Raw genomic sequence first — 14,429 nt, 5'->3', positions numbered from 1 at the left:
TGTCTATGACAGAGACTGTGAGGACGCTGCTATCGTTATGTTAGCTGCAAACACGGAGAGAGTGAACGGAGAAAAGCCGACCGTTTGACCGGATCACGTGTTTCCGACTGGGTCGTATGGATCACGGATCAACTGTGTGCTGACAAAAAGTTAAAAGAGGCACGCCGCGCTCGCGCGTGTGTGTAAGAGAGAGGAGCAGGTAGCTGCAGCTACATTAAACGTGTTTTATACGCATACCAAAGTTTTGATGACGCAAAAAAAAAAAACTTAACGAAGCCTCGAGGCAGCGAAAATTCCTTGATGAATTTTTGTAATCGAATTATTCGAGTTATTCGAGGAATCGTTTCAGCTCTAGATCGGTTATTTGGGAATCTTTCCCGGGATTAGTCTATGGAAACGCCGCAAAATGTGCGCCGTACCAAGACAGACCGAGACGGGCTGCCCGGTGGAAACGGGGCTTATGTGAGGAATTCGCCTTGTTTCCACTTTTATCTCAAAACTATGGTTCATACCAAACAGGAAAATATTATACACTCAGGTTACTTCATTATAAATATCACTGGAAAAGTGTTGTTTGGTTGCATTTAAAGGAAGAATGTGCATCTTTTTGATACAGTAGATGTCGCCCTTGAGCACCAGCGCTAACCCAAAACAAACTCATGTTTGGAGTATTCTGAATCCTCTGCTCTGCTCCAGCAGCAAACCTCCAAGCCCTCTCCACTGAAGTTCACACAAAAGGAGTTACTGTATCAATTAGAACGCACCATAATTAAGCACCATTAAGCATAACTTACAATAGAATGTGGACTGTTTTGTTGTGTTAGCAGGCTAATGTTAGCACACTCCGGCAACACTAAACCTTGGAGGACTCACACTTCAGAAATCAGTTATATCCTGTGTAAATGTCTCTCTGAGTCACCATGACTGTCTCCAATGAGAGAGAAGCATGAGTCCCGCTGGCTGTGTTGTTGTCTGAGCTGTGTTTACATCATTCTTACATGGACGGGGAGGCCTTGTGTAGAAAGCTGCTTAAATCAAAGATAGAAGAAAATAAGATTAACAAAGCCTGCTCACTGCTTATTTGGATGTCACATACGTGTTTTTAGCTCACGTTCATTTCGTGTTAATTTATGTGTAAAGCTACAAGCTAACAAAAGTGTGCTAACATTAGCCTGCTAACACAACAATGCAGATCACAGGAAATTTCAGCTCGAGCTAATGACAAGTCCGTTGTACAAACGCAAGTGGAGGGGAGTTGGAGGTGTGTCACTGGAGCAGAGCAGAGACAGTTTGTTTTGGTTTAATGCTGGTGCTCAAGGGCGACATCTACTGGATCAGAAAGTCACACATTCCTCCAATATATACTAATATGATTTGTGAGTGACACACCAGTGAAATTCTCCCCGGGGACATTTAGTTTGTCACTTTTAAGTAGATTGTGTATCAACACTTCCAGCAGATTGAAGTCTGTGAGTATCATAGAGCTTTGTATTCCAGCACAATGGATGTGAAATTAAACAATGACTGTGAGGTTAAAGTGCTAACTTTTTGCTTTAAGGGGGTTTGAGGGTGCTTACATAAATTTTGGGTGAGTGAAGCACCCAATGTCCTTTTATACATTCATGGCCAAACACGTTTGCGCCTTTATTGTTTGTTGTCAGTTGTGTGACCTCATTACATCTGGGACAATATTTCCTTCCTGAATAAAGAACAGAAACGAACCAAAGGATCACAATGAAGCTGGTTGTTGTAACTCTGTGAGCATCCTGAAACAGCGCACATCATTAACTCTGTCTGTTTGAGTGTTGTTGAAGGTGAACTCTTAACAGTGTTGTAAACTCATAGTTCTAAAGAATGAATATAACCATGAACACAACAAGGACGGGAAAAGAAGTATTTTCTGACCGTGGTAGTGATGTGCTGAGCTGGAGACGAGGCAGGGAAGGAATGACCTCCACCAAACAGCCGCTGGTCTTCACACCAGACAGGCCCTCCAGCAGGCAGTCGCTGGTCACACCAAACACTGCAGTGTGGTAACCTGTGTGCCAAATGAGATTACAGGAAATGTTCAGCTTTTCGGGAGGATGTTTTGTAGAACAACAGTTGATCCTAACGTTCACATCAAGGGTTTTTTTTATTTCGTATACAAATGTGAATGCAGCAGAAATTGGACATGTTCATTATACATGTGCTGTATGATTTCAGATAATATCTTAGTTGTAATTTTAACAATGTGCAAACTGAAAATATCCAGTATGTCACTCATTTTGAGAAAGACTCCCCACACATTCACGTCATGTTGACATCATAAGATCTTTTTGCGAGACGTGGCTCATCCTCACTCAGCATGAAGGTGGTTTGGCTTCCAAAAGACACAAATCTGCCCATCACTGCTCTGCAGGAGTTGCGGTTAGAGACAGCTCGACAACTAACTTTTTTCACCGTCTGCAAATGAACCACTGCACATAGGAAGCATATGAAAAGCTTCAGGAGTGAGCACTCGACTATGACAAAAACCAGCTAAGGAACTTGCGAACCGAAAAAAAAAAAAAAACGCATTCAGCAAACTTTGACAGAGTCATTCAGTAAGAGTGCCTCGTGACAAGAAGGGCAACAGATGGCAAGAAATAACAAATCCTGCCACCTGTCACACTGCAAAGGATATGGTGCCAACTCAAGCAGTAGAGAGAGAGAGAGTTTCATACAACTTGAGATTACTTTGGACCCAAGACACAAGCCGCCAAGTCTACTTTAAAATGCTCTAGTAGAAACTGTTGTTAGTCTTTGTGCAATATTTTACTTTACTTTTTCTTAAATATCAGAATCACAAATACTTAATTACTCCCTGAGGGAAATGGCTTGGTTGTTATTTTAATCATAGACAACATCTAATATACTATTAACAAGAGCACGCTCGTGCAACACAATACTTTTACAAACGTAAAAGTTTGTACGTTTTAGGAACACTTTTTTGAGGCATGAAAAATATCATCAATTATCGTTATTAGCAAACTCCCCAAAATTATTTCGATATTACTTTTTGTCAACATTGCACAACCCTACATCTGAGACATGCAATCATTGATTAAATTAGAAACTTTTACTAAGTTATAACTCTTTTAAACAGTTCATCAACATACCAAGGTATCAGGTATAGTTGTAGCGTGAAATGGCTTTAATAAAAAGGACCAAAAAGCAAGTTGACACACATCAGGAAGACGACACAGATAGATTTCTGTTTGATGCATAAATCCTTTAAAACTATGAATGTGACGTTAGCCACCTCACTTTACTGTTAGCGACCAAGTTACAGAGCAGCTGATCCTGAGTGCGGTGAAGATAGCACCTGCAAGTTAAACCAATCACATTTGACCAAAAAACGATATTAGAAACTAACTATGTTACTAAGTTAATAACATTGAGTACGGTACTAGTCAAGCTGCCAGCAAGGTGTGAACATATTTATGGCTTGGAGAAGAGCGCAGAATAATTCAGATTTCATATCTCAGGACAAATTCAGCAAGCAACAAGAAGTAGGAACCCAGCCGTCATGATGTCCTTTGACGGCCAGAACTCACACTTCATTACAAGTTAACAACATCTTGCTGAACAGAATGATCTGAATCTTTGCATCATACTGTGTTTTCTTACAGTGAAGCAAATCAAGAATAATCCATCAGTGCTTTGGTCAGGTTGTGTAACCAGCTAGTAGAGAAACGACTGGCACTCAGTTTTTGAATGGAACAGCTCGTCAGCTGCGCTCACCGTTGACAGTGATGTTGCCAGCTGTACGCGGGACGCCAACCAGCGTGACGGGGTACAGGCCGGACTCTGCAGGCAGAGAGAGAGCAGCAGGCAGCGATTCAAACTCCACTCCAGAGGTCAGTAAACCCTAAAATGAGGAAAAGGACAAAATGGCACATGGTAATAAAGAAAAACAAAAAACAAACTTTAATTATTGTCATTTTCTGTTTGAACAAGTTGATCAAATTTGAAGGGTACATTGTTATTATTGTTATGTATGGTAGGTAGATAGGTATTTGTTTGCAACCGCTTAATACTGACTGACACTATAAAACAGCAAATCCAGTCTCATAGCTCTTATTGTGAAAGAGTGCATAGTCACCACACGAACATGGCAAAAATCTGCATTTCCCTCAGAAAAAGCAAAGTGACGTGCGGCAGTCTGATTCTCTGGTAACACTTCAGTGTGAAGTATCCCTCCAACTGTTTGATGTGATTCATCATCTTAATCCGCCCATGAGGTCCTGAAGTTTCAGTCTCTGCCAGCATGAGGTGGCCGTTTCCATTGGAGAAAAATGCTCTCTGTGGAAATGGCCACTTGAACCATGAGTGCCAGAGACGTGATTCAAAGTCAATCCTGCTGATCACAACACAAAGGGAAGAGGGATCAGAACACTCCAGATTCCTGCTGGGTGACGCGGAAATCTAAAGCCAGACTCTTTCGTGCAATGGAAAATGTTCAACTGACTGTCCAAAGAGTAATGATGACAGATTTCGTGAATTTGAACCATCTTGGATTTACCTAATTATTAAAAAAAAAAATTACAAAATTCTCTCAGATAATTGGCCAGTCTTTGCAATTATTTTTATTCCCAGATCCCAGCGATTTAACTGTACAGTATTGTTATCACTGACAAACACAACATTAATAAAATACTCCCGATAAAATCCATGATAGTTATCTGTGCAAAGAATTACATAGACCACCTACAAATTGGAAGGAAGCACCAAAAGAGAAATCAAGGCAGTGATTAAGATGTATTTTGGGGCTTTTATGTTCTTATTGTAGAGATAGGACAGTGCATGAAGCCAGAAATCACAGACAGAGAGTGTGAATGTCACGCAGGAAAGAAGCTAAAGGTCGGATTTGAGCGCGGGCCGTTCGCTTCAACGACTACTACAGCCCCTCCACAAGGAGCCTGCGTCCTAACCCCTCGGCCACCAGCGCCCCAGTGTACTGTATCATATTAACCTACTGTTCAGAAACACATCAAAAGGACCACAAACAGCACTGGTAATATTCATTGTTTTAAAAGAATCAGTCATCCAATTGGGCTAGTTTTAACTCCTGTACCACAAAATACTTAACAAAGAATAACAGTCATGCAAGCAACTCACTCAACTCTAGACTCAAACTTAGACCATCATTATAAGGCAGCAACATGGCTTCAGAGCTGAGAAACATAATCAACTATTGGATTGTGTTCTGAACTCAACTGCAGGTATGCATCAATAGAACTTTAACCCAAAGTTTAACTGCAGATTAATGTCGTTTTCACATAAACACTGAAAATATCTGGATCATTTCAGCAGGACTCCTCTGGTCTTCTCATGTCCTGGCCCTCACAACGGGAGGAGAGGTGGGGGGACGGGGGTCTCCAGAGGTAAGAGGGGATGTGAAAAATAGGCGTAGCGGACGAAGCAGCAGAGTCCTCGATGCCACGCTATACTGAGAATATATTTGTATTTATATCAATGCTACATGTCGTTAGGCAGAATCAAAACACGAGGGTGTGTGGCAGGAGATTCTCCATTTGAAGTTGGAATGAAAAATGTGGCTGTTTGCGTTCCCACATACAGCTCCTCCAGCAAATATCACCAGTGTGGCAGCACGATAATACACAAAGGGTTCTGAGGCTGCAGTGGGCCTCTTCTTCTCTCCACACGGTCGTCCTGCAAAAACCTCCTCTATCATAATGACTCAATACAGCTACAAACAGACATTCATTACACATTGCAATTTGTTACACAGAATGGGTCGTGCCATTCACGTCCCTCCTTAACAATTCTGGCCTCCAAGTTCGTTTTTTACTAAGGCCTATAAACTTTCTTTAAAAAGATGATCTCATTTCACTCCAGCTTCCTCGAGAGCAGGAGGAGTGTGCTCTCTTTCCTTAAGGACAGCTTTTGTTAAAGGCTGTGACATCACTCTCAGGTTGTCAATGGTAATGATGAAGAATATTTTATTAGGATTTATTAATGATGAGGGTAGAAAACATTTGAAACCGACAGTACTCAGAAGCCTTGATTGGAGACATAAAAGTCCTGAATGTGGCTGTGATGTTCTCTTTGAAACTCATGTTCCCTCAGGTTGACTGTATTTACATTCCTTGAACACACCGCCTGGTTGCACGAGGCAGACTGAGGTGACGTAATGACTGCATCAATCCCTAACAGCAGACGCTACCTCACTGGAGGGAAAGCTGCTGGAGAGATGAGCCTCCGTGGTACCACGGCTGTGATTTCAGTCTCCTCCCGTTCACTTCAGGACATTATTATACTCCTTTATTGGAAAGCAGAAGTGTCGGTGTTAACCTATTGGAATTGGTTCATTTGCATTCAGCCTTGAAAAGGTTAATTAGCCTGTTTCATTACCAACAACAATTAGTGCATATATACAAGGTGAATTGTATTGAAGGGGAACGTGTGCATTGATTTCTTTGCACAAAACTTGAAAAAACGTCATACTTTGTTTTGCTTTAATGGTACCAAAACAGTATGATCATGAGCATTGACTGGGGGCAATTAAAAATGCAAATTTGATGCCAAAAGTGGAAGTTTAGATAATAATGAAAAACATGGATTCCAAAAGACATTTACATTTCTAACTTTTTGGGATCATTCAGCAGGTACCTCTCTTTTTGTAAAATTTTTTGTATTAGCATGGCAAAGATTGATCTTTTTTTCAGTCCACTAGATTGTTCAGAGTTTGATTGTCGTGAGGTCAGCAGAAGTTCAGTATCAGTGGCGAAGCTTTTTAAAGCTAAGTAAGGCCACATGTCCACTTAGCCTTTTTATTCTGAGCACCAGTATCTTTTCTTCTTTACTGTCGATGAGGAGAGAGCGTTCTCAGCAGAAAGTCACCGCCTGGAGAACAAGCACAGCGCCCAGTGTCTTTTTTTGCGACCTCTCCGCCTATTGCGAGCGCTAAAGTTGAATATCTTTCAGCTTTTCAGAAAGGTGCTGTCGCTATCACCTGCACCCATCTCCAAACGTATGCTATGTCCTGTAATTTCACCGTATAAGGGTCTTGTCTTGTACCCATATGCTCCTTGTTTGATCGGGTAAAAAGACGACCTCAAATATGAAACATGCAGTAAAAAGTAACGGAGCAGTGTCATACAGTGGGTGTTGTCAACAGACTGTTGTCAAAAAGACAGGATGGATGTGGGATGCTTTTCTTCATTCATTCAAGCACTCCTGAGGACACAGCCATCACTTTTCTGCCCGGAAAAAGACGGCAGCTGGACACGGGGTCTAAGTAAGTATATAAGTAAGTGTATTTGTATAGTGATATAGTGATTTGTAAAACACAGTAATACATAAAAATCAAATTCCATTTAGAAAAAAAGCCAATAAATAAGACAATTGATTGACAATTTTCTGAAGCAAAACGTTTTCTGCTGCTTCATGAAAGTTGTAACAGGAGTCAGAGACAAGAAGAGAGCATTCCATAGATTTAATAATACATTCCAGATGTGGGAAAAATAAATAAGAAATATTTTATGTTGACTCTGAAAATGAGTGCATGTTTGGAGAGTAAAAAATGCAGTGAGTCATAGAAAATCAATGAAGTTGTGTGATGACTGAGAAGGAGGACCTGTCCTGTTAAACTGCAGCGTCACCTTGGTGATGGACGATGAAAAAGTGACCTTATATTTGTGCGTGTGTGTGTGTGTGTGTGTTTCAGGAAGTCATGTTAAGTGGACGGATGGTTGCTCCGGTCTAACAGAAGTCACTTTGTCTGAATAACAGAGGAGCTGTGGGCAGCTTGCGTCACCCGCTCGGCCTCTACCTGTGTGACTTTACTGCACCACCTGAGGTTCCCAGCTGCTATTGAGCTGTGAAATGCTTCAGCTTCCATCTGTGACTTGATCAATACACTCGTGAGGGGGGCAAGTGAATAACAGTGCTATCACTAGTTGACCTTGCTGATTTCATGGTTCCCCCTCTGAGAAACTCTGCAAACAGGCAGCTTATTAGACTTGATGAATCAAGTGCATAAGCTCAAAGGGTAGATTTTCATGTTAGCTTTTTTTCTTAAGATATCACGTTTCATCCACTTTTCTTCAAAGTGAAAAAGAACAGAACAGAAAACAGCACACTGTTTTTGCAAAATGATTCATATGAATAAAAAAACAGAGGAAATGAAAGAAGCTCAGTTGTTGCAGGTTTATGTTAGCAAACAGACTTTATATCTGTAGCATCTATAAATCTGATGCCCATGATGTAAGCATGTCCATACCAGTGAGCAAAAGTTGACATGGGAAGCAAAAAAAAGCAGAGCATGAAATGAGCTATTACACCTACTTAAGGGCTTTCACACTTGCAGAAAACTCCTGAGAAACTCCTGATATTTGCCTAACAGCTTCATTTTCTCCTGCCAGACCCCCAGTATATTTTAAGCGATAAGTCCAGGTAAGCTGAAGTACTCACCTCAAGCCAATGGGAGGGGGAGTGAGGTTTGTATACTGTGAGTGCTGCACGCTACAGATTCTATACATACGACTGCTATTTTCTCTTTGCATGTAATTTAACGGCATTGATATAAGGGCAAATATTGTCATTTACGTTACTTCTTACCTCGGGGGACCCCTCCTTCCCTGAAAGGGATAGTCTCCTGCTGTGAGGTACATAATGTGAACAGACAGGTTAGGAGAAAATCCGGAGCAGTCCTCGTGAAATTTTCTCGATATTTTCAGGAGTGCATGTGTGAAAAGGGCTTAAAACAGGGTTCCTCTTGTGGCCACCCAAGTAGCTTCAGCTGATCTGTAAGCTTCACCGTGTCAGCATTAAATTTTTGTTTGTTTTTTTCATTCTGACATGCTCAAGTAACATTTGGTCAGGAGAAAAAGAAACTGTTTATTTTGATGATCCAAAGTGAAGGCACAGTTCTACATTTAGACTAAGGTTGTGACACCCCTCAAAGGCCCAAACAACCAAAATATTAATCGAAAAAAAAGATGATTAATGAAGCCTAATGTACTGTAGGATCACATTTAAAAAAGAAAAGTTGGTGACAATCAAACACGATGGTATTTTAGACTCATTTTTTTTATGATATTAACGTGGCCCATTTTAACCAACACTTTTGGATTTGTGATATATTTAATATAGGTAACATTTCCTCTCTGGAATTTTAAAACGCAGAAAACACTCTCAGGGAAAATCTGCCTTGTGATTACTCACCCATTTTAAACACTTCCCAGATGTTTCAAACTGGAGGTTGTCTACATTTCCTGTGTCTGTCGCAGCATGTGCTGTTATCAGACGACGCCGGGCGGCTAAATCAACCAGCAGGAGCTGTCCAAGTCTATTTGGCATCAGCTCGGAGACAGCCACCACAATTAAGAGGCCGCTGTCTCCGTTCACAGTCAGCCACGAAACTTTCACGGCAATTTGTCTTTGACTCTCCCAAACAATTAAAGGCAACATCAGTTTTGACAGGTAGTACATTTCATGAGATGCTGCGCTTGCAGCTGCTATCTGGCAGGAGGCTTCTCCCTGCTGGTCTTTTATTGAGCCTGATGATTACTTTGCATCTCAAGGTTGCTGCGCATCACTGCATTCATATACACACACCGCAGTGAGCAGGTGGAAGAGCAGTTTATTTGGTTAGTTTTTGCACCTTTGGTTAAGAATTTAAAAAGCACATTGTAAAAAAGAAAGCATTCCCCAGAATTGTGATTTTTGAAACATTAAGAGGAATCGTCTAAAGTTAAGAAGCTGCAGTAACCAAGCATCTGTCGAACATCATAAGTAAATAGGATTCCCTGATGTCTTATACGTTCTTACAAACTTTATTTGGCGAAGGAGAGAGGCACAAATGAACTTAAGCGTACCTCAATATGAATCTAGCGGGTGTGATAAGTTGGTGTGTGAAACCATAAAAGTAATGGCCCTACAGCGGGTGTGGCGCTCCCTTGTAATGTTTTGTTGTCAGGAGTTAGAAGGGTTTGTTCTCACCATCTCCTCCAATCATTACTGTACAAGAGTGTTAAAACATCTTTCAAGGCACCTCAATGGGGCAATCAAAGAAGACAAGGGAGCCATTTTTTGCAGTTCTTATGTGGGTGCACGGGGACAGTTTGCGTTACTACTGCGAGAGCAGCAGGCTGTTATTGTTTTACAAAGCTGGCGGTGAGATATGTAGATTCACTCAGAACTGTAAAGCATGCCGCACGTCAGCAGCAGAGGAGATTTTCAGACTCAAGGAGACAGAATTTCACTCACCATGTTCTCAACACGAAGTTCATAAGGCATGGGGTTGTAGACCATGAGCTGCACTTCACAAACATCTCCTTGAACCCACTGGAAGTCTGCGAAATGCAAAAAGAGAAACATGAATACATTAAAACAAGATGCCTGCTGTATTAAAACCAAATTTGAATTAATGAGCTGAGGGAAATACACCATTAGGCTGCACTGCCATTAAACATCTAAAAGGCAACAGCCAGTAATGGATAACATATATCTAAAAGAATTATGGGCAATAATGTCACAAACTGGCTGTCAGCTCATCCAGTTTAATTCATGCTTCGATTAAACTGCAAACAGCTTCTTCAGATCAGTAGCTTGGCATTCAGGACATACAGCCATGATGTTTAATTTCAACATAAGTAAGATATGAAGATCTTGTTCTTCTTATATCCGTTTATCCTATTATATCCTGTTATACAAAGGCTGTAAAATTCAATCTAATTCATTGTGTTCCTTTACTGGGAATCTACACCAGAAGCTGGTAAGCAGAGGAGGGGGGGGAAATGATTCATGTAAAAATCGAGATTTTAATTTACTGAGATTTTAAAGAGGTTCATAACTTCCATTGTTTTTTTGTGTTGTTTTTTTTTGGCTAATCAGTCTGTCCCTGTTAAATGCTAGCTCTTTAACTCAGTAGGATACCAAATGGAGCAGGAATAAATTCAGGCAATCTCACAGATTAATGGAGTCATTCCTGAAGTACGTACAAATTTTTTTTTAAAAAGACTTTGAATCATGAATCGTGAATCCAAAATCATTTTGAATGAAAAATAAATTCTGAATCAAATTGTGACCCCAAAATTCAAAATCGAATCTTGAGACACCCAAAGATTCCCAGCCCTACTGGTTAGCTTAGCTCGGACTAAAAACAAACACAGAGCGGTAAAGGTTCCCTGGCACGTCTAACATTCCCAAAGGTAGAAAGAATGAATATTAAAAATGGACTTGGTAAATGATAAACGTTTAATGTGTTTAATGTGTAGTCTTCTTGGCTTCCTATACACACACACTGATGGAAGAGGCCGCAATGTTAAGTGAACATCAGAAGTAACTAATCCCATTCATACACATTCATTCACTGCCGACAAGAGCAGCTTGGGGTTGAGTGTCTGGCCCAAAGACAAACTGGACATGTGGCTTCACGAGCTGGGGATCAAACCCCTGACTTACCAACTGAGCCACAGCCACTCATTCAGTTCAATTCTAATCTGGTCTATTTTCAGTTGCATGTGAGTGTACCATGCGGTTGATTTTTTGAAAGTTTAATACTTTCAAAAAATCCAACTGAATTTGAATTGTGAACGATGTAATAGGTGTCAGCTTTCGTCAGTCCATCAACTGAAATTTGAGCTGTTGTGAGAAGCAGCACGGATAACAACATCACATTATGTTAGGACTTAATTAAAGCAGGTCCGGAGATACAAGAGAGGGTAGGTAGGCATTAAATAATGAGTGATGAGTGATGACAATTCTAATATACAGAAGAAAGCTGCAGTCTTGATTTACAGATAGAATAACTATTCTTCAGCAGCTTAGAAACATTGCAGCTCTGCACGGTGTTATCAGTCATTCCTGAGATAGTTGTTGAAGGGTTTCTTTGAATGTGAAGCTGCTGTAGTCCCACTGTAGTCCTACCCATCTCCATTGTAACATTTTCCAGTCCATTTGAAAGTTCATTGTGGCGAATAGACTTGCAAAATAGGATCTGACAACCTGAGCTCAGACTCCTGGTGGAAAAAGGGATTTGTTTAAAGGCAAACCTCAGCCCATGTACCTTCGGGAAATTAAGTCAGTCCAAGGAAAGATACATGGGATATGAATGTCTGGAAATCCCCACACATCCTCAGGTCTGGCTTACAGGCATTCTCTCATTGCCAGCCAATTAAGTGTGAAATACACTTCAGAAGATAGAAAAACAAAGTGGATTGCTGTCTGCTTGTTTGCATTGCCTCAGTACAGACGCCTCAAGTGGCCATTGAGATTCTGTATAGATCTCCGAAGGCTTCAGCTTCTTGAGACCTGATTGTTGAAAGCAATAATGAATGTTTTGAATCAATGCATGGCTGCACCGTTTGTTAAACATTGCTTGTGTTTGCTTCCTTAAAGGGCATTTATTTTGTCTCTCGTGTGCATTGAAAACCATCTTTTTATTGACCTGAGACAGAGGCAAAGAGGTTTGGTGGTGTTATTGCATTCTACAGAAACAAATTCTGTGAACCTATCAGCATCATTAATCTTTCATACTGCATAATACATTGCCCACTATGCCTGAGCACCGGAGCAAAAATCATCCATGGGAAATGAAGCGACCCCGGAGCAGGAGGGAATGCATTCAAACGTAACTACAGCAGAGCTTCTTTTAAAATTACAAAACCTTAACGACTCAGAAGAGACACATTTCTTGAGGACATTTGGTTGAAAACTAAAGATGGAAGAATTAAAATAACCAATAGAAAAATACTGCACAAAAAAGGCCCTTTATGCCTTTTCCATTTCACAGAAGAAAAGTTGAGATGTTTAAGAACACGTTAGTTGTGAAGATCAACAATGATGTTTGAAATAGGGATGGATAGTGACGTAATCTCGACTTCAAATTTTGTCATGATGCCATTTGTCGTAACGATGACAGTTGATCAGACAGAGACAATACTGAACACATTTTTTTCCCTAATGAATATTGTCTTTTCAATGTGGAAAGTCCAGAGGATCTTTAGTGATTTCGCACATGCACAAAACTAATAAAAATGTCCAGCAATTCTGTGGTGAGCTGCTTGAACAAAACATAGCACCGTCCAATTAAACGTAGCTTTGACGCAGAGACAAAAACCATTCATTCAGTCATTACAGCTGGTTTGTGCAATATTTTTGAAACATCTGTTTTTGAATAGTATTGATGTGTTATGGCTTAGTATTTTTATTATATAGACCTTTAGGTGTTGCAAAACCACAAAAGTGCTGTAAAGAAGTTCCCTCTCACTATGCTTTTTCTACTTACTGCATCTCCAACAGGGGAACAGAGGTGAAATGAATTTTCCCCTATTTAGCATACATATATTACACATTGCAGAGAAGGCATAAAAAGGGGCAAAGACATCCCACCCTAAACTTAAATAAGGCCTGCAGAAGTATTTCTATGCTGCCATGTTTTCTTCTTCTGGGTAAATAAAGCGTATCCTTTCTTATCTGCTGATCAAGGCTGTGGAATGCCATTGAAAGCCACTCAAAAGTGGCTCTTTAGTCAATATTATTTCTTAAGAATTCTACAGAGAGTTAGCAAATGCAAGAACCATCCAAGTGGGAAAAAGCAGGAATGGGGTGTATCACATTGAACCAGAGGTTTTGGTCAGGTTTGTATTTTCCAATGTGCACAGAGTCAGACTGGGGACCTTTTGACCACTCTCGATGGCCTCACTACTGTCTCCTGTCAAAATGAAAGCACCCCCACCAAGAAGAAGACAGTGATTTATCTTTTTCCCTCAGTCGAGCTTTCATCGTGTGTAGCACAGTTTATTGGACTGAGGTAAGGTGACTTCACCAGAACTAGATCAAACCACGTTGGTTCTAGAGACCCTGTATTTTAAGAATCACGCTTCATGATTGTCACAGCTGGAGCCGACTGGGGCCTTGACCCTAACCCTCTAGCAGTGGTAATAAATAAACAACCAACATTTAAGAAAAAGGAAAGCTGTGGTCACTGTTTGAGATGCTCAAAATCATTGATTGTGAAATGCCTTGTTATCGGACCTTTGTGTGTGGCTGAATATTTACCTGATCCACAGAATACGACTTAAAGTTTTTGGGAATCTGCGTTTTGAATGGAAAAAGATTAGCTTAACTGTAAAACCCTTTGTTAATAAAACAACTAATTGTGCTGTTAAGAAAAGCTAAGCTTTTTTACATGTAAAGTGCCTTTGAGCCCTCGTAAAAGCGCTTACAAATTAAATGTATTATTATTATTTTTATTATTAAAAAGATTTGGGGCGGCATTGATCTCTTTTGCATTGATGTTCCCGGTTTTCTTCTTAAAGCTCTGCTAGCGCAATGCTAAATAACGCTTAAGCTGGAGGGGATAGTATGCTCACGTTTTTTGTTTTTCAGATAGGTGGCAGCGAGCTCTCCAAAGAAAGATGAAAAAAGCATGTTTG

General features: G+C 40.5%; 1 protein-coding gene across 2 annotated transcripts in view; it reads right to left on the bottom strand.

The window, feature by feature from the left end:
* The window catches only part of trappc9 (trafficking protein particle complex subunit 9), a 211,951-nt gene that overhangs the window by 162,180 nt on the left and 35,342 nt on the right, over positions 1 to 14,429 (bottom strand). For both annotated transcript variants that reach the window (XM_079368513.1, XM_079368514.1), the window contains 3 exons: positions 10,258 to 10,343; positions 3,766 to 3,892; positions 1,906 to 2,038 (listed from right to left, as the gene is read on the bottom strand). In XM_079368513.1, coding sequence (XP_079224639.1) covers positions 1,906 to 2,038; positions 3,766 to 3,892; positions 10,258 to 10,343 — 346 coding nt within the window. The remainder of the gene's footprint in view (positions 1 to 1,905; positions 2,039 to 3,765; positions 3,893 to 10,257; positions 10,344 to 14,429) is intronic.

This window comes from Symphodus melops (genome assembly GCF_947650265.1).
Source record: "Symphodus melops genome assembly, chromosome: 18".
NCBI classification, from domain to species: Eukaryota; Metazoa; Chordata; class Actinopteri; order Labriformes; family Labridae; genus Symphodus; species Symphodus melops.
This window is presented reverse-complemented; position numbering and strand designations above follow the sequence as displayed.